The sequence below is a fragment of the Eschrichtius robustus genome, chromosome 3, assembly GCF_028021215.1.
Source record: "Eschrichtius robustus isolate mEscRob2 chromosome 3, mEscRob2.pri, whole genome shotgun sequence".
In the NCBI taxonomy this organism is placed as follows: Eukaryota; Metazoa; Chordata; class Mammalia; order Artiodactyla; family Eschrichtiidae; genus Eschrichtius; species Eschrichtius robustus.
Genome location: NC_090826.1, coordinates 35310370 through 35338291, shown reverse-complemented (window position 1 = coordinate 35338291; position 27922 = coordinate 35310370). Strand labels below are relative to the sequence as shown.

General features: G+C 55.2%; 2 protein-coding genes across 13 annotated transcripts in view; one reads left to right on the top strand and one right to left on the bottom strand.

Annotated features, from left to right (window-relative positions):
• On the top strand, nt 1–27922 carry SLC2A1 (solute carrier family 2 member 1). Its single transcript, XM_068539675.1, has 10 exons — nt 1–256; nt 11749–11844; nt 23225–23385; nt 23540–23780; nt 24440–24602; nt 24690–24877; nt 25137–25241; nt 25673–25774; nt 26969–27172; nt 27539–27922. The coding sequence occupies exons 1-10, from the start codon at nt 239–241 to the stop codon at nt 27737–27739; spliced, it is 1479 nt and encodes a 492-aa protein (XP_068395776.1). The 5' UTR covers nt 1–238; the 3' UTR covers nt 27740–27922.
• Nucleotides 2498–27922, bottom strand: part of ZNF691 (zinc finger protein 691) — an 80121-nt gene continuing 54696 nt past the window's right edge. For 3 of the 12 annotated variants that reach the window (XR_011073502.1, XR_011073509.1, XR_011073506.1), the window contains 3 exons: nt 6615–7292; nt 3772–3870; nt 2498–3446 (listed from right to left, as the gene is read on the bottom strand). The gene's annotated coding sequence lies outside the window, so the exon portion shown is untranslated. Of the gene's footprint in view, nt 3447–3771; nt 3871–5633; nt 7293–13982; nt 14269–16104; nt 16189–17583; nt 17709–27922 lie in introns of those variants that run through there. The other 9 variants (XR_011073508.1, XR_011073513.1, XR_011073504.1 and 6 more) reach the window with 8 other exon arrangements.

Genomic DNA, 27922 nt, shown 5'->3' with positions numbered 1-27922 from the left:
TCCTATAAACGCGAACGTCCCAGCGCTCAGAGGTAACCCCGGCGAGCGTTCAGATCGTGGGCCGCAGGTCCCAGGAGCTAGCTCGCTAGGGAGCGGGAGGCCAAGCGACCAGAGTCGGAGTCAGAGTCGGAGTCGGAGTCTCGGGACCGGAGCCGGAGCCTGATCCGCAGAGTGCAGCCCGCCCGCCCGTCGCCGCCCGCGCACCCGGCGCTGCCAGAGCCACCGGCACAGCGCGGCCATGGAGCCCAGCAGCAAGGTGAGTCGCGCGCCCGCGGGCCCTCCCCGCCTGGAACAAAGGCGCGGACCCCCGGTCACCCGTCCGCCGGCCTAGGCCTCCCCGGGCCTCCCCGGCGGCCCGGACGCTCTGTGCGCCCGGGGTCGGCGGCGCGCCTCTCAGAGCCATGCTTTGCGCGGGCCTGGAGCGCAGCGCCCTGCCGCTGCCGGGGACGCGGGCGGGGATGGGGTCGGGATCTGGCCGGCGCATGGGCGCCGCGTGCGTTGTTGGCGCCCGCACTGAGTAGCTGGCTTCCTTCCGGGGGCGCCGCGCCGTCCACGCGGCCCCGCAGGGCCGGGGGACCCAGGGCCCGGGCGCGGCACGTCGCTCACGATCTCCTCAGCAGCGGCCCAGCTCCGACTTCTCCCGGGGCGGGGGAGGGGGCCCGAGCGCGGCGCCCATTGGCTGAGCCGGCCGAGCCCCCGGCCGGGCCCCGGCCCGGGCGCTCTGAGGAGGAGGGACCCGCCCCCGCTCGGCCGGCTCGGAACAGATGCTCCCTTTTCCTGGGCGCCACACTGGGCGCGCGGCCTGGTTTTGGGCGTTTTCCGCGGCCTCGCGCAGTCCCCGCGCCGGTCCTCCGGGGCTCCAAGGCGGAGGGCACTCTCTTAAGGCCCGGGCTCCAACCCCAGGGTGCCTGACTACAGGGTTGAGGCGAAAAGCCTACTTCCGAGGCCCTTCTTTCCGCGTAGTGCAGGCCCCAGAGCTTTCGCCAAGACCCGGGGAGATGTGCTCTGAGGTGGCACGTTTCCCTGCTCGGGCGGAGCTGGTGAGGGCCTGACGGAGAGAGGACCCCAGGGGCCGCCGCCGCGATTCCGGGGGGGCGGAGGGTCGGGAAGGGGCCCCTGGCTGGAGTGGAGTGGGAGTAGCGCGGGCCAGGGAGCTGAGGGACGCGGGACTGAATAGATGAGGACTCTTCCTTCCCCCGGGAGCAAACAACTGCCTAGATACGATCTCTTTTTTTCATCTGTAAACGGGCTTGTCCTACAGGGGATCTTTGTGAGTTTCCCAGAACGGTTCCTTTCCAACAAATATTTATTGGGCCCCACCTTGTGTGTTGTAGGGTATTGTTTCTTTCCTCCCTCCCTTCCTCCCCTTTCTATAGAATATTTTCAAGTGACTTTTTTCTTTGACATTCGGCAGGGAAGGCACGAGGATGTCCGTTTTTCCACCTGGCATGGGGGGTTAGCGCTGAACTCTGCACTGCCCTTTCTATGGGCTGTGGAGGTGTCCGGTGGAACTGAGCAAGGTCTTGGCTGGGTGGAGAGGTGCGTGACAGTGACGCCAGGCTGTACCCTCAGCGGGAAAAGGCTCCTTTATGCCTGATGAATCCAAACAACTTGCTTCACCACCCCGCCCTGGCCTGAAGGGAGACCCTGAGCCCAGAACAAATTTCCTGACAGTCATAGGTGAGCCATTATGCTGGGATATAACAAAATAAAAATAAGATGAGAAGCTATTTTAGCTAGTGGTAAGAACGTTGCCACTGCAAAGCTTAAACATTTGCTGTGTTACCTCAGGGCTCTGGCAGGTCACTTAACCTCTCTGGGCCTCAGTTTCACTGTCTGTAAGAGAGGGAAAACTTTTTTCACTCCTTCAAGGGTAAGAAATGTCTGTTCAGCATGTGATGCAGGACCTGGGTGTTCATCTGTTGAGTGGATAAGTGAATATTCTGAGAGGAGACAGAAAAGTGGAGGAGAAAGTCAACAGTCACTTGTAGTTCACTAGGCTCTGGGCTCAAATGCTTTTCAGTGTCACTGACCCTCCATATATAGCTCTGCTGGTTCAGGGGCCTAGAGCTCGGAGAAGGGAAGTAACTTACCTGAAGTCACACAGCTAGTAAGTGGCTGAACTGGATTTGAACCCAGGCCAATCAGAAAGGGCTTTCAGTCTACACTATCCCTTTTCACCACAGACTTTCTTGAATTTTGAGCTGAGGGGAGAGAGTTTGCCTAACTTCCAGGGTGCCCATGTGCCAGCCATTTCTGTAGCAGGTAGGTGTTTTTCATGCAGTACCCTCCAAACTTTTGATTGCCGGCTCCATCAATAAATAATTTTGGAGCACCTCCTTCCCAGTGGTTTACCTGTATTTATAAATTCATGTATGTGCACTGTTATAATAATAGATTATATGTCTACATAAAGTAGAAATTTCAAAAGACAAATACAGATAACAGTTATAGTAAAAATTTTTATTTTTTATTTTATTTTATTTTTTTGCTAAACTTTCTATGAATCATCCTGTATACATTCTAGAAAAAAGCCCTTCCCTTTGGAGCTGCTGATTCACTCAGCAAGCCCAGCCCTTTTGTGCAAGAGGTTAAACTGAGGCCTGGAGAAGTTATATCACTTGCCCAAGGTCTTAAAACCAGGTGTGTCTAGTTCTGAAGTTCCTTCGGCTATGTTCCTCCTCATGTTCTCAGTTGACTCAGCTGACTTTCCTGCGTTCTGTCGTGCTCCTCTGCGGCTCACTGTGCTGACTTTAACTGAGTAGGAAGTAGGGAGGAGACAGGTTGAAGACCCTCCTGTCCCAGCCAGCGCTTTGCTCATGCTCCGTCCTGGGCAGCAGATGAGGGTGAGCCCTGCCCCCAGATGTCGCACCCAGCCCTTTGTGAAGAACTCCCAACTAGTCCCTCCTGGCGCCCCAGTGGTGCCCCAGGACTCTGCCGCTCCGCCCTCCAGACAAAGGAGAAATGAGAAACCCGTGGGGTTCCTCAGCCCCTCAGTGGTACGGAAGAGCATAGGCTTTTGAAGTCCTGCATTTGTGGTTTTGAATTCCAGCTTAGCTCAGTTGCCACGTCTGCAGAATGATGTCATTTTCGTCATTAGAGTGTCTGTAAGAATTCAGAAATAAATGTGTCTGTCTGTCCCCATGGATGCTCCATGGATATCCCTTGTTTCTCTGGATTCCCAGGATGCATTGCACCTACCTGGGCCCCAGGTGACCTGCTACCTGGGTTGCAGCCTCTGTCCAGAAGTCTGGCATTCGGGCAACGTGAGCTTTTGGGGAGTCCCAGGATGCTCGGGCTGTATCGCTTGCTTGGGTAAATCATTAAAGTTCCCGCTGGCTAGTTCTCCAGTAGGGGTTTTGTCAGGAAGCTGGTTTGCAGAGTAGCCCGTGGGTGACAGTGCCAGGCCCAGAGATGGGTCAACCGATGTGGCTGCCCTGCCTCCCCTGTGAGGGTGATAACAAGTCATGATGATGTCACAGTCCAATGGAAAATGACTTTTCCAAGGTCACATACTAGCCTCCCACCACAAAACACCTGCCAGCCTTTCTAGGATGGCATAAGAGGATAAAGGAAAAGTCCCCAGCAGGAAGGGACCTTCCCGTGCATGGCCCAGCCCTCTGTTTGACAAATAGGAAACTGAGGCCAGAGAAGGAAAAAGGCTTAGCCAAGGTAAGGCTGTCACAAAAAATTTGAGATGTTCTTCAGTATTTTTTAAAAAAACATGTTCTTTTCTGCACACCCCTGTCCTATGTGCCACCTTCCACTCACCCCAAATGAGTAGGAGTTCCCAGACTCCCAGACTTTCCAACCTCTTTCTGGGTGCAGTCTAATAGTTGGATTAGATATAATTTGACGACTGAAAGCCTTCTGTGAATGGAAACAAAACACATCCTCATAAAACTATGACCTTGGGGAAGTGGCCTTCCTCAGAGCCTCGGTTTTCTTCCCTGTAAAATGGAGGTTCACTCCACATGGTGGTTGTGGCGAGACTGCCCAGTGCCCTCAAGCAGGGTGGCGGCTATTTTCAGTGGAAGGACCCTTTGCACGTCCAGTTTGGGTGTACGGACATCGTAAACATCTCCATGATGATCCCTGTCCCATGCTGAGCCATTCCGGGACCAACCCTACCTGGCCTGGAGCTGGGTCAACCCCCAATCCCCCTGTAATCAGCTTGTGACTTCAAGGAGCTCAGCTTTACCCAGTGCCTCCTGGCACAGGATGTCAGGGCCTAGAGCTCTGCTCCAGCTCCAAGGGTACAGGCATCCAGTTCTCTCCCCCTCCCACCCTAGCTGGCAGAGCTGGGGAGGCCTGGGACAAAGGGGAGGTGTGCAGCATTGGCTTGGGACCTGCAACCTCACCCCTCCCCCACCTCACTCCTGGGCAGGGAGGTGACAAAGCCGCTCAGTTTGGTAACCTGCGTCCCGGAATGGTAGAGGTTGAGAAGGTTCCTGGTTGGACCTACGGGCTCAGAGAGGCTGTGTCTAGGCCTGGTCACCAAAACAAACCTCCGGTTGTTACCGGCCTCCTCCGTGGGAGGCATGGAGTGGAGCCTAGGGCTCTGCCATCCAGCCTCCAGGCCAGGGAGGGAGTAGCTCAATAGCTAATGCGTAAACATTGGGGTTTTGCAGTAACGGAGCAGGGCTCCCAGACCTTGAACTCGTGCAGAATGAGGGCAGTGTTCACCCTTTCTAAGACGTCAGCACCACCACCTTGCTGACTTTTGCCTCCCCAGGGCCTTGGTACCCTGGAAGGGGAGAGAGCTGTCGCCAGACCCCAGCATATCAAGCCTTTGGCTACTGAGGCCTCTGCTGGACAGGCCATCTGCCCAGAGCGCCTAGCCCAGAGTTCACCCCCACTATTTTGGCACTGGGGAGTGAGGAGGAAAGGGCTCCACCAGAAACAGCTCTACCATTTGACCTCAGACCAGCCACAGCTCCTGTTGGAGCTAATTTCCTCAACTGTAACAGGGATAATACCTACCTCTCTAGGTCAGGTTGCAGGGTTGTTTTTTTTTTAATTACAGAAGTACTGTAATGGAGCCAACTATAGAGAAGCATGCAAAGTAAGAGAGTAAACATCTTCTCCCAGTTGCAATGGTTTGGTGTTTACCCTCACAGACCTCTTTTTGTGCATGTGTATATGTGTGCCTGTAAATGGAATTTAGTGTAATTGGATCACACTTTCTACATAGTTCTGTGCAGCCCAGTGCAGCCCATCCTGGTCACCTACCAATACTTGCAGCGTTTCTCTCTGCACATATGAGGAAGTGCCATTATACAAGTTCATTATCTCCTCCTTCCTTACACAAAATGTACATTCTATACGTTGTTTAGTACTTTGCTTTTTTACCTGGCACTCTTTTCATATCAAGTACATACAGATGTGTTGCATTCTTTCCAATAGCTGCATAATATTCCATTACAAGATGTCCCACCGTGATTAAGAATTAAGTGATTGTCCTCATCACTTTCTTTCTTCATACCACTCACCACCTGATGTATTTTAGGTATTTATTTTCTACCCTTCCAACCTACCCCCCGCTGCCGGCCCCCAACTAAAATATCAAGTTCCATGAAGCAGGGATTCAGTTGAGTTTATTGCTGAATCCCCATTGACTAGAATAGTGTTGGGAACATGCACTCAGGTATTGTCTTTCCTTAGTAATATAATTTCTTATTCTTAGGAAACCTCTCTTATGGAGAACAGGAGGTCTTAGGGGAAGAGGATTTTTCAAGGTCACACAAGTGGGGTACTTCAACTTGTCTGCTGAGAGTGTTGGGGACCTTTACATATTCCCATGGTCTTATCAAATTACTCTTATCATAGTCAAATTGGTGCCCACCTCTCCACTGAATGGGTACCTCTCTGGGGTGTCAGCTTCTCCAGATGCCCGGGTGCTGACTCAGGGAGTCATTTGTTTGCATTTAACACCTTTTTGGAAGATGATTTGGTTTTGCCTGGAAGGCTTTGAAAAGTCCTGTGCAGCTCATGTGTTGGGTTTGCACTTGGCAATTCAGAGCACCTGGGAGTGCAGAGATGGGCAAATTTTTTCTGTAATGGGCTAAATTGTAAGTAAATATCATCAGCTCTGTGGGCCATATGGTCTGCTGTTGTAGCACAAAGGCAGCCATAAACAATATAGTCTTCACAAACAAGTATGGCTGTGTTCCAATCAAATGTTATTAATGGTAACTGAAATTTGAATTTTTTTTTTTTTTTTTGGCCGAGCCACACGGCTTGTGGGGTCTTAGTTCCCCAACCAGGGATTGAACCTCAGGCCCACGGCAGTGAAAGCACTGAGTCCTAACCACTGGACTGCCAGGGAACTCCCCTGAAATTTGAATTTAATACAATTTTCATGTATCACAGTATATTAGTCTCCCTTTTTTTTTTTTCCCAGTCACTTAAAAATGTAAAACCCATTCTTAGCTGGCAGGCTGGATTTGGCCACGGACCATAGTTGACCAACCTGGGCTTAAAGCAAAATCTACCCAAGTGACCGAGAGGTTTCTGAGCTTGGGCCTGGGCTGTCCTGGCTCAAACTGGGCAAGGCCCAGCGAGTTGCTGGAATGGAATTTGACCTACATAGGAAGGAAGGAGCAGATAGAAACCTTGCTTCCTTTGGGGACCAGTACCCGGAAGCAGGGGGAGGACGTGAGCAGGAAGGGTTTGGCAGCAGAGACCCCTCAGTTTGAAGCTTCCAGCAGCCGAAGGCCTCCTGATCATCCGCCTTTTCCTCTCTGAGTCTCCCGTTTTCTCATCCGTGAAGTGGGAGCCATCTCTCCCCCAGAGCCTGGTGATGGTGGTTAAATCAGGATGTGGATGCAGCCCCTGGCACGTTGCCTAGGGCCTGCCCGGTGCTGCTGGTGCTGATAAAAGCGGCAGCTTCCTCTCCTCTCTGCTTTTGAAGACTGATGAGCACCTTCTGCCTCCAGGGCCACTGCGGGGTGCAGGGGAGGCTCAGCCATGCAGAAGTCCTGACATCACTGGAGGACTTGAAGAAGATGGCTGAGAGGAGTAAATGCCTGAGGTCACCTGAAGGTCAGGCTTCACATGGTTATTACTCTTCTTCTTGAAAAGACCTGACAGGCTGGAAGAGTTCAGAGGGTAAAACGCCTTGTCCAGGAATCCAAAGAACTCAAGTCCCAGAATTGGCTTTTGTTTGCCGAGTATCCTGGGCCCCTACCCTCTGACCTTAGGCTCCCCATCAATCGCATGAGGGTATTACAGCAATTCTGCAGTTTCTTGGGCTTCTTTTTTCATCTCCCGGAATTTTGTTCAAATGAAATCTTAGAAAATTAAAGTAAAAAATAAATAAATAAATAAATAAAAAGGGAGCTGTCACGGATCCCATAAACCCCTGCTCCACCCTGCTTAGAACTGGGGACCACGCAGTTACAAGGTCCTTGTCCCATGCTCCAGTGCACCCAGGGCTACTCAGGATCTGTGGGAGGAGGAAAGGATGTGAGTGACATCTGGCTCATCCCGCCTCCAGGACCCTCCTCCCGGACCCTCCTCCCGTTGGGAGTGACCTACCTCTGAATTGGCGTGGCCACATGCCCTCCCTCCGCCAGTACTGACTGGGAGAGCCCGGAGCTGGAGTGCGTGCCAGGGAGAGGCCCGGCCCGCGGACGCAGGTCGAAAGGCCACGCACGGTGCTTGGCAAGTTACATGACCTGGCTAGGCCACCCGGCATCCCCGTGTGTGGGAGGAGAGGTTCTGAAGCCAACACCTCATCAGTGGCTTCCTGGGAGAAGGAGAGCTCTAAGTGGGCCTCAGGACCCCCAGAATTGGGATGGGGTGGTGAGGGGTGAGGGCGTGAGAGCCTCCTCGTGCAGGACCCTGAGCCCAAGCACTTGCTGAATTGTGAAGCCTGGGGCACCCCTAGGAGAATCAGGATTTGAACTCGGGTCAGAGGTCTTTCCTCCACAGCCCTGTGGGTTGGGGTGGGGGCCTGGAGAGTGACTTTTAGGCTGTCTCCAGCTCTCAGAGCTGATGTTCCAGTACTCCTCGTGGCTTTGCTACATGGCCGAGTTCGAATCTGTTAGGATGGACACTGTTCTCAGAGAACAGACACACGCAGAGCCAGTTCTGCCCAAAAAGCTAATTTCAGAAGTGACACGTTTGCTTTGTACAAATATTCAGCGCTGCACCCTACTCTGGGCACCCTAGGTGCCATTCTTAAGGAGTTCCCAGTGTGGTGGGTAGACAGCAGATGGGTATTCCCAACTGCTTGGAGCAGAAGCTGGAGACTGTAGAGCACACAGCAAGGGCAAAGGCCTGGAACAGCAAGGGATGTTCTAGGAGGTAGCCCCATCCCCAGGGGTGGTGATGGGCGGCCGTGCTCCCAGATTCTGGACTCTCCCTTGCTCCTCCACCCCTATAAAAGGCTTCCACAAGAAAGCCGTGAGCTGTGGGGCTTGTACCCCTTCTTTAAGGCATCACCAACTAGTCCATCAGCTTGGCACCTACATATATACATGTTGAGTGAATGGACTTCACCACCGCCTTTCAGTTCCAGCCATGGGACTGGTGGGGGCAGATGGCGCCATGGGGACTTCCCACCCCTCCTTGATTCAGCGAACACCTCTCGAGTGAACCCTGCCGGCTCCATGACGCAGAGCTTGACAGCAAGCCTTAAGGGAAGGCACTCTTATCCCCATTTCTTATGTGAAGAAACTGAGACCCAGAGTCAGGGCTACCACATATCCCAACTCCAAGGTGAGGGAAGCAGCTCGATGCCTTTTCAGCCTGGGCCTCCTGATTCCAAGTCCTGTCGTGAGCATGCTGGGTGCGGTGGGTGCGGTGGGGGCGAGAGGTGGTGGGTGCCGCTTGCCTACCCAGGAGCGGGGGCCATGCTCCTCCCCTGGATCTAGCATCCAGCCACACTGAGCACCCCGTTAGATCCAGCCTTGCAGGGCCCCCCCTTCTTCCCCCTGCACGTACTGTTCTGTCTACCTGGAATGCAGTCTTGCCACCGCTTCTCCACTTGGCAGACTCCCTGCATGTCCTTCACGGCCCAGCTCCAGTATCAACTCCCAGGAACCCACCTTTGATTGACTGTCCCAGGCAAAATTACAAGTCTGTCCCTGCAGGGCTCCCGCAGTGCCCCGGTTGAAGCTCAGACCACACCTAGCCTCCCCTTCCCAATGGACCTGATGCCTCTTCCTTGATATCAGGACCGGGGCCCGGGGCACGAGTCACTGAGCCTTTTAGTAGGTCCTGATGCAGCAGCCTGCCTGGGTGGATGTGGATATAACCCAGCGGGTGGGTAGGCAGGTTTTCTAAAGCAGAGTTTGACCTTGACCTGCCAAGTGGCAAAGTCCAGCAGAGGGCTTTGTCCTTGGCTCCCAGCAGCCCCCGCTCTCAGAGGCACAGCTGCTCAGCAGGGCCCCAAGACTGACTTCAGAGGCCCAGAGACCCCTGGCACACCAGAGCCAGACTGGAGACAGGGCTGTAGTAATAGTACTGCCCCCCAGCAGAGCCCCTTCTGCGAGGGCATTCATGCAAGGGCACGATTTTTACCAGATCCGCATATCATCTGTATCATTTTTCACTTCTATTTTTATTTAAATTGCTGTGTTCTAAATAATATGAAACCACAGGGCTTGTAAAAAATATTTTGAATAGGTGATACATTCATGTGGTTCAAAATTCAAAAATGTACAAAGGGATATAAAATTAAAATTCTCCCTTCTACCCTGCCTCTGCCACCCAGATCCCCAAGGTACACTGTTACCTTTCTTGTGCATTCTTTTAAGGAAGTAGATGTGTATATTCTCCCCCATCCTAGCCTTTTTTTTTTTTCCCCCACACAAAAGGTAGCATACAACACACTGTTCTGAAGCTTTGCTTTTTACTTAATATAACTTGGGGAGTATGCCAAATCAGTACCTAAAGAGCTTTCTTTGTTAAGTACTCCATTATATAGTTATGCCACACTTTTTCAAATCATAGGTTTGCAATCCTAGTTTTATATTTATTCGAGTGTGTACTAGAAAAATATATACCTTGTATACCATTAGTATCAGACAATGGCCAACCTCAAAGCCAACCCTGAGCCGTGACGCCTGTGACTCACCAGGCAGAAAGCCCCCACATGGGGGTTCAACAGCAGCTGTCGTGCCTTCCTTGTGACATCCTCTTACTTAATCCCAGTGGTCACCCGAGGAGTTGGGCTTGGCCCGGGCCCACCAGAGGAGGTCTGTCAGGTGCTCACCACCCACTCGGAACCAACAGCGTTGGGTCTGAAGGCTCCCTAAGGAGTTGAGAGGGAGGCTCTGAGGGGTGCTGGGCAGGGTGGGCCGTGACAGACAGGATTTACAGGGAGTGCAGCCCGCTGGGAGGAAAGCCGCAGCGTCTAGGGTGAATGTCCAGAGTTTGGCCAGGAAGGAGCCCGTGGGAAGGGAGGATCCAGCTCTCCCTTGACAAGGACTGGGCTCTGAACTCCTGCTGGCTGAAACCTTCCTCTTAGCCTCTGACGTGAGAACCTTAGCTTTCGCAATCGTTGGTCTGAGGCTTCTAGAGAATGAAAAGACCATACTAGGAATGTGTCTGATTAACAGCTAAGCCCAGCGCTATCTGTGAGGATCTTGAAGTCAGGGCTGCTTCTGGGTTCCAGGGGTGGGGGTGGGGGGGGGAGACCAAGGCCATCGCCAAGCTGAGGCTCTCCCCTCCACAGGTAGGTGCAGCTCAGGATCTGTGCCTACACCCCTCCCCTCCAGTGCCCAGCCCGGTGTGGTGCACCTGGTGAATGCCTGCCCGTCATTTCTCTGGCATCTCTCCCCCCAGGCCCCGTTCTTTTGGTCAGTTAAGGGCCTGCCTTAACTGTCATACATCTTGGCTTCTTCATTTTAAAAGAAAACAAAAGTCCTCTCCCTAGCAAGGCACCTTGCTCTCCCCGGGCCCTCCTGCCTGCTGGCCTCCTCCCTTCCTGCTGCCTCCGGCCCTTGGCTTCCAGGAGACAGAATCCCACTGCCCTTTTTCTCCCCCAGCCCTTTGCCCATTGGAAACACCTTGACCCAGCACTCTTACTCGCCTTGTGTCGTGTACTTTTCCAAAGCACATTCCTGGCTGCTATGTCATCTGTGTCCTGACAACCCTGGGAAGCTCGTGGTCTGGGGATGGTTGCCCCGAGCTTCAGCCTGGCTCTCTGCAGACCCCTGAGTGAGCTGGAACTTGTCTCTGCCTCAGTATCTGCCCTGTGAATGGAGGCGAGGGTTTGCAGACAAGCAAACAGACGGTCCGGGAGGAGTGGGGAAGGGGACTCACCTGCTGGAATTCACAGAGCAAGGAGGCAGATGGGCTGGAATTAGAAGCCAGCATCTTGGGCTCCAAATCCAGGGCACTTCGCCCATCTATGCCGCTCCTCCCACGTAATTTGGCCCCCCTTGCATTGGTTCCTGGGCCTCCCAGTCAGAGAGTCTGGAGCCACCTCAACCCCAGGCATGGCTTCAACAGGGGAATGAGACCCCAGAGACTGCCAAGCCCTGGCTACAGAGAGGGGGAAGACCCTAATTACCCTCTCTCCCCAGGAATGAGTCTGGCCAGCCCAGTGTCTAGAAGTTGGCAGGGCTGGTTTGGGCACCTGAGGTCGGGAAGTGGCCAGGTTTCTTCAGAGAAGGGCTGGTGTGGTGCCAGGAGTCAGGCAAGCTATCTGAACAAGGGAACCTGCCAGCCCAGCCCCTGCCCTCTAGTAACCTGGGCCTGACGTGCCTCTAACAGTGTGGGGTTTTCTCTCTGCAGAAGCTGACGGGCCGCCTCATGCTGGCTGTGGGAGGGGCAGTGCTCGGCTCCCTGCAGTTTGGCTACAACACTGGAGTCATCAATGCCCCCCAGAAGGTGAGTGCTGTGCCGTCCTAGGCTTCTCGAGACCAGAGGGCTCTGCTGTGCAGCCCTGCCCCCATCACACACACACACTCACACACACACACACACACACACACACACGCTCACTCTGCCTCTTGGACGTTGCAGTCATTTACATCAACTCACCATCTGCCTTACCAGCCAATATTCTGGCCCTGAACGGGTTAGAGACTCTTAGCTTTGGCCTTGGAATCTTGGGGCCCACAGAACCATGGGATCTTTATAGGTCATCTCGACCAACCTCCCACCCGACACAGACATTTGTAAAAATTGAAGCCGTGTTCGGTGTAGTGATGCTGCATTCGTGCGGCCCTCTGGGGCTACAGAGGGCTTCCGTGGTGCTTTTCTCACCTGCTGCTCACACCGAGCCCTAAGGCAGGCAGGCAGCTGTGCCCACTCCTACCCTGCAGGTGCGGGGAATGGCCAGAACCTGCCCAGCATGACCAGCTAGTCAGGGATGGAGCTGGTATGCGACAGCAGTCTGCCTTGGCGCCCTCCCTGCCAGGTGGTCCCCGAGCCCGTGCTCTCACCCATCCACACGCAGCACACTCCCTTGTAAGGGAGCCCATTCTAGGCTGAAACTGCCTGTCTCCCTGGAGGCCCCGGGCCAGGCAAAGCAAAAACAGCGTCTTGCCCTAGGGAACTGGAGGGGTGCAAGTGTGCGCTTATTCCCTTCCCCCCACAGCACAACCCAGATCTGTCCTCACGTGTTCACCTGAGTGTCGGGACTGGGAGGGGTCCCGGTGAGTGCCTCCAGCGTAGCCAGCCCACAGCTCTGGGGAGGAGAGAAGAGGACAGGGGCAGGAAAGGAGACTGTAACGAGTCCCTCCTCTACGCCAGGCCTGTTGTGTACATTCATAAGGTCGGGCGGTGATTTCCATTTTATACACCCGAAAACCGAGGCCCAGGGCAGGTGAAATGACCAATGGGCTCAAGGTCACATAGCTAGGGGATGGTGGAGTCAGAAGCCAAACTCTGTTGTTTACACAACCTCAGGCTGTCTTCCGGACCAGCCACCTGGTCATTTTAAAAGTCTGTACCTTCCCGGGCAGGACAAAATGAGAGTGGACCGTCCTGTCAAGGCCACATTCATGGTCCAGACAGGTGAGGCCAGGAAGTGAGTGTGGCTGCTTTCCGAGGATTGGGGCCTGTCTGGGGGAGCTGGGCCTCCTCCAAATAGGCGGAGGGTGGCCGTGGGGGCCATGCCCAATGCTGGGGAGCAGGTCACCAGAGCGGCCAGGCCTGCTGAGTCATGCTCAGCTGCAGCGGACGTGACGGGGCTTTTCCAAGCTTGTGGGAAATGGCGACCGTGGGCCCATGCTTGAAACAGTTCCAAGCCCTGCTTTCGCTAAGTGCTCTGAGCAGATCTTGCCAAGGTGTGTGCCTTGGAGCTGGCTCCCTTTGGGAATCCTTACAGATGCAAAGTGTGTACAGTCTTAGAGAGAGGTTGAGTTCTCCACTTGATTGCACGTCAGTAAGTGTCCCCTGACACTTACAGAATCTGACCTCATTGGTCTGGGATGCTGTCTGGGCATCAAATTTTTAAAGCTCCCCAATTGATTCTAATGTGCAGTCAAAAGATGAGAAGCACTGGATTCAGTGATCACAGTCAGGGGTGATCACTTGACTGTGATCACATAGCGAGTTACGCACGGTGACAGAACTAGGACTCTAAGAACAGAATAGAGGTGTTTTCCAGAAACAGAACGGGGTTGTGGTAAGCAGGGGCCCACAGGTGGGGATAAAATGCCCAGAGGAAAGAATGTCTGTGTGTCACTAGGGTAAATGGGAGGAGGGAGAAGGAAGGGCGACGAGGTAAGCCAGAAGCTGCCCACAAAGGGCTCTTGTGGTCGGTAGTTTCATCTGCAGAATCTCCAGCCACTGGCAGGGCATGGCACGGCGAGAATGGGCACGTGGGCACCAATGCGTAGGCCGAGCTGGGGAGTGTGGACTTCAGAATGAGGACAGTAGGGCCCCGTCGAAGAGGATAGATAGGATCAGATTTGCATTTTGGGGAAATGATTCAGGCGTCTGGTGCAGTGGGATGGGTCTGAGAATGTGAAACTAGAGACAGGGAAATAGTGAGAAGGCTGCTGTTGTAATAGGGGTAGAAAAACCAACACTGAGTAGGAAGAATGGGCAGGAGCTGGTCATCAGTTCAGCCTGAGGATGAGAGAGCGGGGTTTAAAACTGGCTTCTAGGTTTCTGGCTTGGGCGACGTGGGGTCTGGAGGAGGAGCAGGGAGGTGCCATGGGATATGCAGGAACTGAGGTTTGGTGACACAGCGGACAAGCACTTGGACACGGGGGTCTGTTTCTTTGGAGGGTAGTCAGCGGGAGAAGACCGATAGGTTGGTCACCGGTATCCATAGTGATAGAGAAGGATCTCCCAGAGGAACTGCAGAGTAGTAAAAAGAGAAGTAAGGGTCAAGCCCTGGAGAGCACACCCACTGACAGAAGATCCTGGGAAGGAGGAGGAGAGCTGGCATCTCTACGCCAGGAGACAAGACCCTTCTGAGCCAGAGGAAGAATGGAAGCGCCTGAGGATGAGCGTCCATGGCCATGTCCTTCGTCCCTAGAGCAGTGCCCGCCCACAGGAACAGGCACTCGGATGTGGACGTGGTGAAGCGATGCTATCCGGTGCTCCGGAGGCTGACCTGGGCAGATCAGCTCCATACTGCCGAAGGCAAAAGACCCTCCGGTGACCCTGCCGTGGCAAAGGCTGTCCAAGTGGAGTCCTGTGGGTAGAGACCTCCCTGCAGTGGGTTGAACAGGGAGAAGGGAGATGGGGGAGAGCAAAGACAGCCCTTCCAAGGGACTCGGTAGAAAAGGAAGAAAGAAGGGTGGTCGCCAGAGGGGTTGTCTGGCTAAGGTTTTTTTTAATACGAAGACTTCATTTTTTTTTTTTTTTTTTTTTTCTTTTGAAGACTTCATTTTTAAATGGGTTGTAAGGAATCAGCAGAGGAGGAGAGGGTGAAGATAAGGAGTGGGGGTGGTCCTTCAGGAGGCCGGTGGTGGTGGAGCAGAGGCAAAGGGGTTGCATTTGGCCGGAAGGGACTAAGACACTTCCAAGGGTGCAGATGTGGACAAACCCAGAGTGTTCTCTAATTCTTGGGACCTCCCATCTAATCAGAAACAGGCGAAAGGTGAGAATTACAGCGGAAGGTGGGCAGGGCAGCGGGCAGCGGTTCCGGGCAGCACAGAGGGCCCAGCGGTAAACATTTATAGGAGCATTTGCGGGCACCTGTCCAAAGGTCACCTGGGCAGCCGGCCTCTGAGGACTGAGGCGAGAGACCTGCGTGGCATTTCCGGGGGCGCGCGCTCAGGCACTCCGCCTGTTTACTCTTGTACTTTACAGACACTTCTCATAAGCCTGGCCGTAGTTTTTCCAACTGGGAAAAAACGTGATAAACTTAACATGTGAAGAGGGGAGAGGACAACACTAGAGGAAGAGATGAAAGCAGGTCTCAGAGCCAACGGCCGTGCCTCAGGAGGCACCAAAGCCATTGTCCTGGGACGGCCCAGTGATTGTGCCAACACCTTCACTCATCGTGGACTGTGCCAGGCACTGCCCTAGATGGTGGAGAGGGATAGAGCCGAGAACGCAGCAGGCTCACCCTGGCCCTCAGGGAGCTGCCTGACACATGGTCAGAGCTGGGCCCTGTCCCTGCCCTCCAGAGATTCAACCATCCAGAGTGCAGGGGCGGGGTGGGGAGGGGAGACCCCTTGGGAAAAGCCACAGTATTATTAACGGAGGGCTTCCCGGTGCTATGGGAACGAAGAGAAAGGAATGACTAATGCTGGAGGTAGGGCTGATGGGAGAGACAGAAAGGGCTTCGCGAAGGAGTTAGCAGCTGTGCTAGCCCTTCGAGGGCAAATCAGTCCCAGAGGGAAGGAGGGGCAGGTATCCCAGGCAATAGGAAAGGCTTGTGCAGAGATGCGGTGGCATGAAGTGTTCCACTGATGGGGAATTGCTAACGGCCCGCACCAGCCAGGCCGACCCCCCTTGTCTGTCTAGAGGCACTTCCCTTAGGAAACTGCACTGCACTGGCCACGTTGGCCTGCTTGCCAATGGAGACTTTGCCCCACTAGAGGTGAGGGTGCCAGTACTGCTGTTAATTACCAGAAACTTGGTCTCCTCCATAAAACAGGCCCCAAAGGGCTTCCTCTTGGAAGTGGTTAATTAATCATAACATTATCTTAAATGTTTACAAAGCACCTCCTAATAAGTTACCTCCTCACAGCAGCCCCACAAGGTGGGTAGGGCCGGGGTTATCTTCTCCCTCATAAAGGAGGCACCGAGGCTGGGAAAGGTCACCTGGAGAGAGAGGCTTAGTTACAGATGGACGCCAGGCCTGATGGACGTCACGCCTGATGACGACATCCCTGCCAGGCCTCCGGCCTCTCCAGGGCAGGAGGGGAGTCCAGCCACACAGAGAGCAGATAAATGAGCAAGGGCATCCTGACCATCATACTGAGTGGAGAGAACTACCTCTCCCCTCCCCAAATGGCTGAGCTGCCAACAGAGGTGACTAAAGGCCATTGAGGAACCATGAGTTACTGGCCAAGGGACAGTGTCAGGCATGTCTGAGGGATCCTCAGAAACCAGACCGCTTGGGCTGGAAGGGGCCTGACAGTCCACTGGCTCAACGTTCCTTGTTTGCCAAAGGAAGAACTTGGTCTAGAGAGCAGGCGAGGTCTGCCCAGGACGACCTGCTTGGTGAGTGAAAGTACTGGAGGCAAGACGGGCTTCCCAGCCCAGGCTCCAGGCAGCCTCTCCTTATCTCTGCCTAGATCCAAAGAGCTCTGGGCCCCCTCTCCCCTTCGCCCATCTCCGCTTATACGGACTCTCACAGCTTACAGCTCACTTGTCACGTGCCAGGCATTGTTCCAAATGCATTAGAAACAATAATTCAATTGTTCCATATAATATAACCCCATTAGGGAGACACTATAACCCCTGTTTTATAAGAAACTAGGGCACAGAGATGTTAAGCAATTAAACCAAGGACACACAGCTAGTAAGTGGCAGAGCTGGGATTTAAATCCAGGGAGTCTGGCTCCAGTCTGCGTCCTTGACCACCACAGAAGAAATGGCAGTTACACTTACAGGCACCGAAACACCCTTTTACATGCCGACAACTGCTACCCTGCTGCTCTCTCCTGCTCTTACTTCAAGCTGAGTCACGCGCAGACATCTCAGTTTCCCACACACAGTTGCACAGCCTCTTACACCACGACACCCTGCCACAGCTCTGTCATCTCTTAAGCCTTTCCGGTTCATGGCCTGTTTATCAATTAGTGACAAAGCTTTCTGCCTCCAGCCCTGTGCTGGGACCCAGATGAACCAGACTGTCCCCCTGTTGGAGTTTAGTCTAGAGGGAGCACACAGTGCCTCATAGTTAGCTGTCCGGGGCGGTGATGGAAACACAGACAGGCTGGTGTAAGCACACGAGGGGGAGGGAGAGGGTACCTGGCCCATAGAGGAGGGTTTTTTCCAACACCATAGACATTTGTGGCCAGATAGTTCCTTGGCATTACGGAGGCTGTCCCATGCATTGCAGGGTGTTTAGCAGCATCCCTGGCCTCTACCCCTGCCAGTGTAATGACCAAAAATGTCTCCAGACACGGGGGGGGGAGCAAATTGTCCCCGTTTGGGAACCACTGCAGTAATGAAGAGGAGGTTATGAAGGCTCTCCAGAGGAGGGATGACTCTGGAAAGCGACCAACAGCTCACCAGGCAGGTGGCGAAGCAGCAGCAAAGGGAAGGTGCAGAGGTGTGGGGTGCCCAGGCAGCGTGGGGGCGTCGCCATGTGGGGTGGGAAGAGACACTTCATCCTGAGGGTGGTGGGGAGACAAGAAAAGCTGTGAGCAGGGGAAATGAAGATTCTTCTGTTTGCAGGGGAGACCCCAGAGGCCAGGGACCAGTGAGGAGGTCAGAGCAAAGGCTTGGAGAGAAGCCATATCAGGGCTCTTCCAGAAAAGCAGCCAAAGCAGCCAGGGTGGTCCGATCATCTGCTCTGGGGTTGGGGCCCAGCTTCTAGCTCCATCTGGCTGCCTGGGCCTCTTCACCAGGCCCCAGGGAGAGGCCCTGAGGAACCCAGAAGTTATCTGTCCAGCCCCACCTGTAGCATCTGTCTCCGAACTCCCAGCTGACCCTGGGGCGTGGCTGAGTTGCTATGGAGACATACCATCTGGGCTGAGGGGCGGGGGCAGCCCCAGCTGTGGGGGAGGGGTAGGTAGGCAACAGGAAATAGGGGTCAAAGCCAGGCTGAGGGGCTGAACTGGATAAGCTGGCCCTTACTTCCTCCCGACTGGACCTCAAAGCTTGGGCGGCTGTTTAACCCCTTCATTCCCACAGTATATCTAAGAGAGAGAAGACAGGGTTGAGAGAGAGCTGATTCCCTCTCAGGATGATCTCGAACAGGGGGCCCCAACCCCTGGGCCAGGGACCGGTACTGGGCGACGGTTCATCAGCCGCTCCCCACCGCTCGCGTTACCGCCTGAACCACGCCCACCGCCACGCCCGGTCCGTGGAAAAACCGTCTTCCACGAAACCGGCCCCTGGTGCCAAAAAGGTTGGGGACAGCTGATCTAGGAGACCAGGCCTCTCCAGGGAAGATGTGGAGAGCAGCCAGAAATTTCAAAACATATACCCCTTCTCTTGGCAGTGGTCTGGAATTCTAGAACACGGGTTGGCAGGGGGACCAAATCTAGCTAGCAGCCTGTTTTTGTGTGGCCTATGAGCCAAGAATGGCTTTTACGTGTTTAAAAGGGTGGTTGGGGGAGGGAAGGGAAGAAAAATAAGCAACAGAGGCCATATGTCGTCAGCAAACTCTAATATTTTCTATCTAGCCTTTTACATAAATTGTTTATATCAATCCCTGATCCAAACTTTGACTTGTATGCTCCCTGCTGACAGGGGACTCACTACCTGTAACATGGGTCATCTCATCCTCTGACGCCTAGAAAGCTCTTCTTTCCCCTGAGCTGAAGTCTGTGCCCTGGGGCTCTGCAGACCTGCTGGGTCCCTCGGCCTGGGGCAGCCAGCACGGTCTGAAGATAGAGCTTTACTCCCCAAGGCAAGCCTCTAGTTCCTTCAGGTTCTTTCTTGTACTATAAATTCCTAGGTTAATGCTTTGTCTTGCAGTAATTTAAAAATGGAAAACTCTGGGCTTCCCTGGTGGCGCAGTGGTTGAGAGTCTGCCTGCCAATGCAGGGGACACGGGTTCGCGCCCTGGTCTGGGAAGATCCGACATGCCGCGGAGCAACTGGGCCCGTGAGCCACAATTACTGAGCCTGCGCGTCTGGAGGCTGTGCTCCGCAACAGAAGAGGCCGCGACAGTGAGGGGCCCGCGCACCGCGATGAAGAGTGGCCCCCGCTTGCCACAACTAGAAGAAAGCCCTCGCACAGAAACGAAGACCCAACACGGCCATAAATAAATAAATTTTAAAAAAAGAAGAAGAAATCAAGGCACAGTTATATAAGTTTAAAAAAAAAAAAAAAATGGAAAACTCTGTCCTTAATGTTCCTCTCAAGGAGATGGCTTCTCTTCTTGAGAGAACAGTGACACAAGGAACAGCTTACTCCATGTGCCAGGCAGTGGGCTCCGCCTCACACCCAGAGCCTCACTACAGACGCTGCCCTGACACAGAGGAAGTCAGAACTTCCGCTCTAGACAGGCAGACGTGTGGTCCTTCAGCCACAGTTACCCAGGCAGGGAAGGGAGGGGGGATGACAGACATGACACAAGCCTCTCCCCACCCTCACCCGCAGGAGAACTGCTGGGATGAGGAATAGCTTTTTACTGGAGACCAGTCAGTCCAAGGGATGGCAGCTGCCCAGGGCCATCCTGCTTCTCCATGCTGGCCCCTACAGTGTCGTCAAGTGAGCCTCTGCCCTCTAGGTTCAATGAGGGGATGCTTGGACAGAGAGCTCTAATAGCCCCTCAACTTCCAACAGCCTGATGCCATGGCTGACCAGGACCTGCCCCAGCATGCATGCACTCACAGCGACCCTTGGCAGGGAGAGGGGTTGGGAATGGGCTGGGAAGGGAGCAGAGACAAACGGAGGGCTGAGCCTGGTCCACTCGATGTCCAGGGCTCGACTGCCAAGTCAGGGAATAATGGTGGGAATGGGAATCTGGCTTCGGTGGATGGGAGGAGTCCGGAGCAGAATCCAGGTCAGACCTCGGGCAGGTGATGCGTGAGTAGAGAGGAGGACTGATTAGGAGGTAGAATTTTATGGACAGGACCTGGTGAGTGACTGCATGTGGGGCAGTGGCAGGATCAAGGGTAGCTCCCAGGCTTGTAACCAGAATGTGAGGAAAGAGCATTCAGAAGAAGCATGTGTGAGGCCTCGCCTCAAACATGAGCCGGGGCTGCGGAGGCTGCCAGGAAGCTCGCTGTGGAGACTGGGCCTGTGGGATCCTGTTAAAGGAGCAGAGCAGTAAGGAGGCTCTTCTTCCATGACAGGCACCCAGCCGCTGCTGGATGATGCTCAAGGCGGCGGCTGGGTGGAAGAAGTGACCCCAGAACTTCTCCCCACGCAGGCTTCTCCTGTTCTCCAGGGACCCACCGCCTGTCCTGGGCCAAGGGCCAGCTTCACCCCCCACGTAGGGCATGGACCCGAGGGGAGAGGACAGAGAGCCCACACACCGCCCGCAGGAAAGGAAAACCACGCTTAGCTTCTTCCCACAAATCTCAAGCACCAGATCAAGAGGGAGGAACCCAGCGGGCAACCTCGGCTTGGCCAGGAAGTGCTGCTGGGGGGTGAAGAGGATGAGCCTGGGGCCAAGGTGGAGGGTGCTGGCTGCTCACCGTCCCTCAACCCCATAAAGTGGTCTAAGCAGCAAGGGGCTCAGGAGCCATAAAGGAGCTAGCCGTGGCCAGGGTTTGGCCCCTCTGACTTGTTACCACATGCAGGAGACTTAACTGGGGAGGATCTGGTAACACCTCACTTACACATGGTTCTTCAACATCTCCAGCCAGATCCCAAGGAGAGGGTTAAAGACCTCAGCCTCACACCCTTAAACCCATTTAGGTAGTAAGCACTTACTACCTAAATACTAACACGTATTGGCTCTGCGTACAATTCAGACAAGTTCCATTAGCTGACTTGGCAAATTTTAAAACGAGATGTGGAGAGTTCTGTGAGACAAGCATCTGAAACACAAGGGGCAGGGGGTGAGCCTGAGAACTACAGCATGCAAAAATTAAGTGTCATCTGGGGCAAACACCTCTCCTTGCCCCTGCAGAGAGCCCCAAGGACATCAGTGCCCCGGAGCCCTGCTTGTAGGTCTGGTTGCTCAGAGCGGCAGTGTGAGGCACAGGAGGGAGAAAGATTTCCAGCCAGATGATGGGCCCTCCAAGGGGTGAGGGCCATTTATCTGGGCAGTTCCCTTATCCAGGACAGCTTGCTCTCTGCAGAGCCTGATAAGTGGAGCATTACTGTTCCCAGCCAGTCCTCCTCTGGGGTTGGTTTTGTCCCGTGAAGAACACAAGCACTTTGTGTTTGTTTTGTTGAAATCTGCCTTCTCTGCCCATGGCAGAAGCAAGGGCGGCTAGGAGGGAAGCCTAAGGCCCTTTCATTGCCTCCTCCATCCACTTGCTAGGCACCCCTGCAGCAGCTCTGGGACGGGCCCTGGGGTGAATCCACTGGGGTCCCTGCCCTCAGGGAGGACAGACTCTTGGGATCCTCTGAGCTGGATCTCAAAAGGCTTCAGCGTGGTAAGGCAGGTGGGCCCTCCAGGAGGAGTAACCGTGGAAGTGGGGGAAAGGGTGCATAGGGCAAAGGTAGAGATGCTGGGAGGTGGGGAGGTGGGACTGATATCTGGCAGGAGGCTTGACTTTGAATTATGGGACGCAGGCTCTGTTAGCCTTTGTCAGTGGCCTGCACTGCCCTTGGGTCAGTACCGGGACGTGGTGGGGTCCCTCAGCTCAGTGGTGGTACCAAGCACCGTGTGAGCACTGCCAAGGGTATTTCATTAACTCCCCGCAACACTATGAAGTGGATATTGCTAATGTCATTCGAGATGAAATCATTTGTCCTCGGTCACACTGGAGATGAGTGGTGGAGCTGGGTCTGAACTTGGTTGCGTCCAGGTTCCTCACCCCTGAGCTGTCCAGCTTCCCTGGGACAGACAAGTAGATACCTCAGTGGGCATTCCTGGGACTGTGGGCCTTGGTTCCCCCTTTGGCAGTTGTGGCTACCCGCAGCCTCCTCTTCTGCTAGACCCCTGGAGCTTGGGAGGGTTTTACGGGGGGCCAAGAGCAGTGCCATTGGAGATCGTACTGTATGAGAGGCTGCATATTGCCTGGTGCACACAAACTTGCAGTGGGGAGGGGTGCCAGATGGGTGCGTGGAGTTGAGTTCGAGCTGCAAGTGGGGAGGGGAAGAGGGGCATGCACGTTTGTGACTGGCTGAAGCCGAGAATATTCAGATTACATGAGCGCGAGTACGTGTGTGCGATGGCATGTGTACACAGGAAGCTGTTTCTGGGTACGTTGGGCCTGTGGCTACGCATGTGGCTGGGTGGGTCTGGCTTGTCCCGAGGCACTGGGCATGTATCTGCGTCGCCTGAGAGGAGGGGTTGAGTATGAGCAGGCAGAACCAGTGCTGCCCGCCTGCCACATTCCTGGGCCTGGGCCAGCCAGGCCCTCCCTTTGGTGGGGGCAGGGCTAGCGGGAGGCCTGTTCTAGGACAGGTGTCTCCAGTTCCTGGAACTGCTTCCTTGTCTGTAGCTTTCCCTGTACCGCCCAACTGGGCACCTGGGAGAGAGGACGAGGCCATGGGTCCTTCAGAGGGGAACTCCCAGGCCAGCCAGGAGGGGCTGGGCCTGGGGGATAGAAAGTGGCAGCGTGGGTCTCACAAGCATTTGTGTGCAAGTTGCTCACACCAGGCCTGAGTGCCAAGTGAGCCTGCCCTTCCCTCCCTCGCAGGGCCTCTGTCCAGCTGTATTTCCTCCCCAGCAAGGGGGATTGGGGAGGGGCATGCGGGAAGAAGCACTCTCTCTCTGAGCCTCTCTGCTATGCCTGAACTTCCATCACTATTCACTTGCCATCATCCCCAGGAAGTCCTGTTGAGCGCCTGAAACTACAGGGCACTGGAAACCACCCCTGGGGGAGGTATGAGAGCTGGCACCACTCTCCCTCGGTGGTGTGGGTGGCTGAGGCCCACAAAAGGGGCGGCACCCGGCGTAAGAAAGCAGCGAGTTTGGGGTTGGACCTAGTGCTGGGCCCCTGGGCCCCCTCTAGCATCCCGTGATAAAATGGTCCTCTTTGAGGCGGGGAGTGCAAGGGAGAAGGATGACTGGGTCCTGGCCTTGCCCATCAGGCTGCTTCTCCTCCTGCAGGTGATTGAGGAGTTCTACAACCAGACGTGGATCCACCGCTATAAGGAGCGCATCTTGCCCGCCACACTGACCACGCTCTGGTCCCTCTCTGTGGCCATCTTCTCCGTGGGGGGCATGATTGGCTCCTTCTCTGTGGGCCTTTTCGTTAACCGTTTTGGCCGGTGAGCAGAAGGGGTCCTGGCCCTGCCCAGGGAGTGGGAGGTGGGGGGCCTTCCCTGGCTGTCCTAGGGCCTACCTATGACCCAGCCCCTGGGGCCTCCAGGGGGGTCCAGGGACCTGCCTGACCTGTGACCTCCTCCCCGTCCTGCCCCCCAGGCGGAATTCAATGCTGATGATGAACCTGCTGACCTTTGTGTCCGCTGTGCTCATGGGCTTCTCAAAACTGGGCAAGTCCTTTGAGATGCTGATCCTGGGTCGCTTCGTCATTGGTGTGTACTGCGGCCTGACCACTGGCTTTGTGCCCATGTACGTGGGGGAGGTGTCCCCCACGGACCTTCGTGGGGCCCTGGGTACCCTGCACCAGCTGGGCATCGTCATCGGCATCCTCATCGCCCAGGTAAGCCCCCACCCATGGCTCCAGTGCCTCAGGTGTGTGTCCAGATTCAACTCCTCACCTGGCCTTCCACAACCCTGCAAAGGACAGCCTCGTAGACACATCCTAGGCGCAGGTCCCGAGAACAACACTGCTCACCATTCTCCCGGGGCCCCCCGGTGGGAGAGCAAGTCCAGAGGCCTTGACCCTTCTCATCCCAGCCCACTCAGCCTTGCGTCCTTTCTTCTCACCGTGGGGATCCAACCACAGGGCAGCCCACTGGTTCCTCAACATGCCGACTCTCTCACACCTCCACACCTTGATGCCTGTATATATATATATGCACTCCCCTCTCTCGAGGCTCTCCCTGCCCCATCCCTAAATCCTCCTGTGGCAAAGTAGCAGCCCCCATCCCCCTGCCAGACATGTCTGTAGCCCTGCCATCTTATCCCCCACTAATGCCATGAGGTAGGTCCTACCTCCCCCTTGTCACAGATGAGGAAACTGAGATTCGGAGAAGTTAAGCCTCACGTTAGTGGCAGAACTAGACTGAGAGCTAGAGCCCTCTCTCGAAAGCAGCAGCTGCCACAAAGCAGGCGAAGAAGGCCCCTGGGTGGATTGGGGCCACGAGTGGGCCCAGGGCAAGGCGCTCACAGCCACTGCTCTGGCCCTGCCTCCCCCAGGTGTTTGGCCTGGACTCCATCATGGGCAACCAGGAGCTGTGGCCCCTGCTGCTGAGCGTCATCTTCATCCCAGCCCTGCTGCAGTGCATCCTGCTGCCCTTCTGCCCTGAGAGCCCCCGCTTCCTGCTCATCAACCGCAACGAGGAGAACCGGGCCAAGAGCGGTACGGCGGGCCCTGCCCCTCCCCGCCCCCCGGCCCCGGCCTCCTCCCTGCTCTGAGCCACCCCCGCCTTCCCTCCGGCCCCCCCAGTGCTGAAGAAGCTGCGCGGGACCTCGGATGTGACCCGCGACCTGCAGGAGATGAAGGAGGAGAGCCGGCAGATGATGCGGGAGAAGAAGGTCACCATCCTGGAACTGTTCCGCTCGGCCGCCTACCGTCAGCCCCTCCTCATTGCCGTGGTGCTGCAGCTGTCCCAGCAGCTGTCTGGCATCAATGCTGTGAGTGCCCTCACCCACCCTTTCCTGTGGCCCTAGCCAAACCCTGCGGTCAAGTGTGTGCTGTGGACAGGTCCCACACTTAAAACAACAGACGAGCCCCTGCCAGAGGAGCAGCTCTCCTTTAGAACCAAAACCCATGAGGGCACTGGTGCAGTGTCCCCTTCATTCTTTACTGACCGTGTGTCCTGCCCCCACTGGGACAGAGGCCGGGGAAGAGCCACCGCACCTGGCCGAGCCCCACGACTTCTGTGTCCCGTAGGTTTTCTATTACTCCACAAGCATCTTCGAGAAGGCGGGGGTGCAGCAGCCTGTGTATGCCACCATCGGCTCCGGCATCGTCAACACAGCCTTCACTGTCGTGTCGGTGAGTCTTCTGCATCGCTGCTCACCGCCAGTCGGCAGCTGGGGTCCAGCTTGGGGCCTCAGGGCCTCATGACCAAACAGCAGCCTTTACTGCGAGCCAGGCACGCATCACGGGCTCCCTAAGTGCTCTCTCATTTCATCTTCGACAACTTGTCAAGTTCATTACTCTATCAAACAGCTGATGACACTGACGCTCAGAGAAGTGCAATGGCTGGCCCAAGGCCACAGCCAGAATGCTCAGCTGTCTGGCTCTCGGGGGCCAGCTCTCATTCCCTCAGATCCTACGTAGTCCCCGAGCTGAGGCCCAGGGAGGAGGCATCCATCTCTGCAGTGCCACGTGGCTTTCCCAGCACTGGGGGCCACCCTCCTGGAGGAAGGGGTGTGTTCAGAGGGGCACCAGGCGGGCTGCACTGACATCCTCTCTGCCCACAGCTGTTTGTGGTGGAACGAGCTGGCCGGCGGACCCTGCACCTCATAGGCCTGGCCGGTATGGCAGGCTGTGCGGTGCTCATGACCATCGCGCTGGCGCTGCTGGTGAGTTGCCTCACTCTGGGGGCGAGGCGGCAGGTGGGGGGAGCTCACGTGGGCATCAGACCCCAAAGTGCCTGTCTCAGCCCCAGGCTGGCGAGCAGCACTGGAGGCCAGGTGGGGTGGGGGGGCTGCCCTCGCCCTGGTTCTGCACCCCTCACAATCCCGGGCTTGGGCCTGACCTTCTGCCTCTTTAGGCTGGCTCCGTCCATCCCACTCCCGTCCTGTCTTCAGCCGGCTGCTTGGTGCTTTCTCACCACCGCACCTCCAGCCCCAGACTTCAAGTTCCCTCTCCCCAGGAGCTACTTTGCCCGACACTAAAGTTTTCAAAGTCTTCCTCTGCATCTTCAATTCATCTTCAGAACAGCCCTAGAAAGTAATGCCCTCCTCACCACAGAGGCGTGGAAACAAGCCTCATCTCACTCAGTCCTCACGACGCACAGGTGTAGTTCAGTCAACATTCCCATTTCTCAGGTGAGGAAACCTCCCCCAGTGAGGTTAGTAATGTAGCAGATAAAGGACGAAGCCAGGAATCAACCTCATGTCTGCTGGCCCCAAGCCCGTGACTGTAATCTCTGTGATAATCCTGTCCCAGGCACTTCACACACAACACTTGATTGTCCAACATCTGGGCAAGGAAAGCACCAATACACTCATCTTACAGCTGAACCAAGGCTTAGAGAGCGCGGTGATGGCCGAGAGGCCTGGCAATACGTAGGCAATGAGCAGTGGATCTGGGATCTGGAACAAAGCCCATATAACTTTTCTACTGCAGCCTCCTCGAGAATGATTATACGTAAAACCACATGCCTGCTCTGTGCCAGTCCTGAGTAGGGCACCTTACAAGCCTTCTAACACCCACCCCCAGGAATGTTCTTCCACATCCTCCTACTGTAAGCAGACTGCTCCGCAGCCAGAGCCAGGGGACCTCAGGGACCTCTTCTTAGCACCTTCCACATGCAACTACATGACCATTCTGGGAGGGCAGACCATGCAGGACTTAAACTGTTTTGTTCAGATGAGGAATCCGAGACCCGGCACAGGGTACCTAAGTCACATGGCAAATCCAGGATCAACCCTGGCCTCCTGCTTTCCAGCCTAGAGCTCTTAGGCCTGCCCTGGGCTGCCTATGCAGTTTGTTTCTTCTGAGGATCCAGCACAACCCAATCTAACTTTCCTCCCCTCTCTCGTCCTCAACAGGAGCAGCTGCCCTGGATGTCCTACCTGAGCATCGTGGCCATCTTTGGCTTCGTGGCCTTCTTTGAAGTGGGCCCCGGCCCCATCCCATGGTTCATTGTGGCTGAACTCTTCAGCCAGGGCCCTCGCCCAGCTGCCATTGCTGTCGCTGGCTTCTCCAACTGGACCTCAAATTTCATTGTGGGCATGTGCTTCCAGTATGTGGAGGTGAGAACTCCCAGAGTCCCCACACTCAGCGTTTCTCTCCTGCATGCAGGACCCTATAGTACTGTGCAAAATGCTGTCCCTGCCGTTCTTACGGGAATCATGCTGGGGAGGAAACAGGCTCAGAAGCCCAAGTCACACAGGGTTCTTTCCTTATCTTTGAATTTTCTGTTCTGCTCTGCCGTGGGAACCTGCTCCTATCACATGCCAGGTGCCGCAGAGTCTAACATTAACATCCCAGTGCTCCTGGGTTGTAGGTGGATGTTCCCTTTTTCAGATCAAAGGCCCAGAGGTAAAGTGACTTATCCAAGGTCCTACGGCCCGATGTAGGGTCAGGTCTCCAACCGAGTGTTTCTGTGTATCTTTCAGCAACTGTGTGGTCCCTATGTCTTCATCATCTTCACCGTGCTCCTGGTTCTGTTCTTCATCTTCACCTACTTCAAAGTTCCCGAGACGAAAGGCAGGACCTTCGATGAGATTGCTTCCGGCTTCCGGCAGGGGGGAGCGAGCCAAAGTGACAAGACACCCGAGGAGCTGTTCCACCCCCTGGGAGCTGATTCACAAGTGTGAGGTGCCCCCACACCACCAGCCCGGTCTGCTCCCAGCAGCCCAAGGATCTCTCGGAGCACAGGCAGCTGGAGGAGACTTTCAAACTGACAAGATCTCAGCAGAGCTGGGCCTGGGGCTCCTTCCTTCAGCCAGTAGTGATGTCCAGAAGAATATTCAGGACTTTCAACGGCTCCAGGATCTTAA

Coding starts and splice junctions, on each gene's coding strand:
- SLC2A1 (XM_068539675.1), top strand. Junction 23,781..24,439: donor TCGGCATCCTCATCGCCCAG/GTAAGCCCCCAC, acceptor TGCCTCCCCCAG/GTGTTTGGCCTGGACTCCAT. Junction 25,242..25,672: donor CAGCCTTCACTGTCGTGTCG/GTGAGTCTTCTG, acceptor CTCTGCCCACAG/CTGTTTGTGGTGGAACGAGC.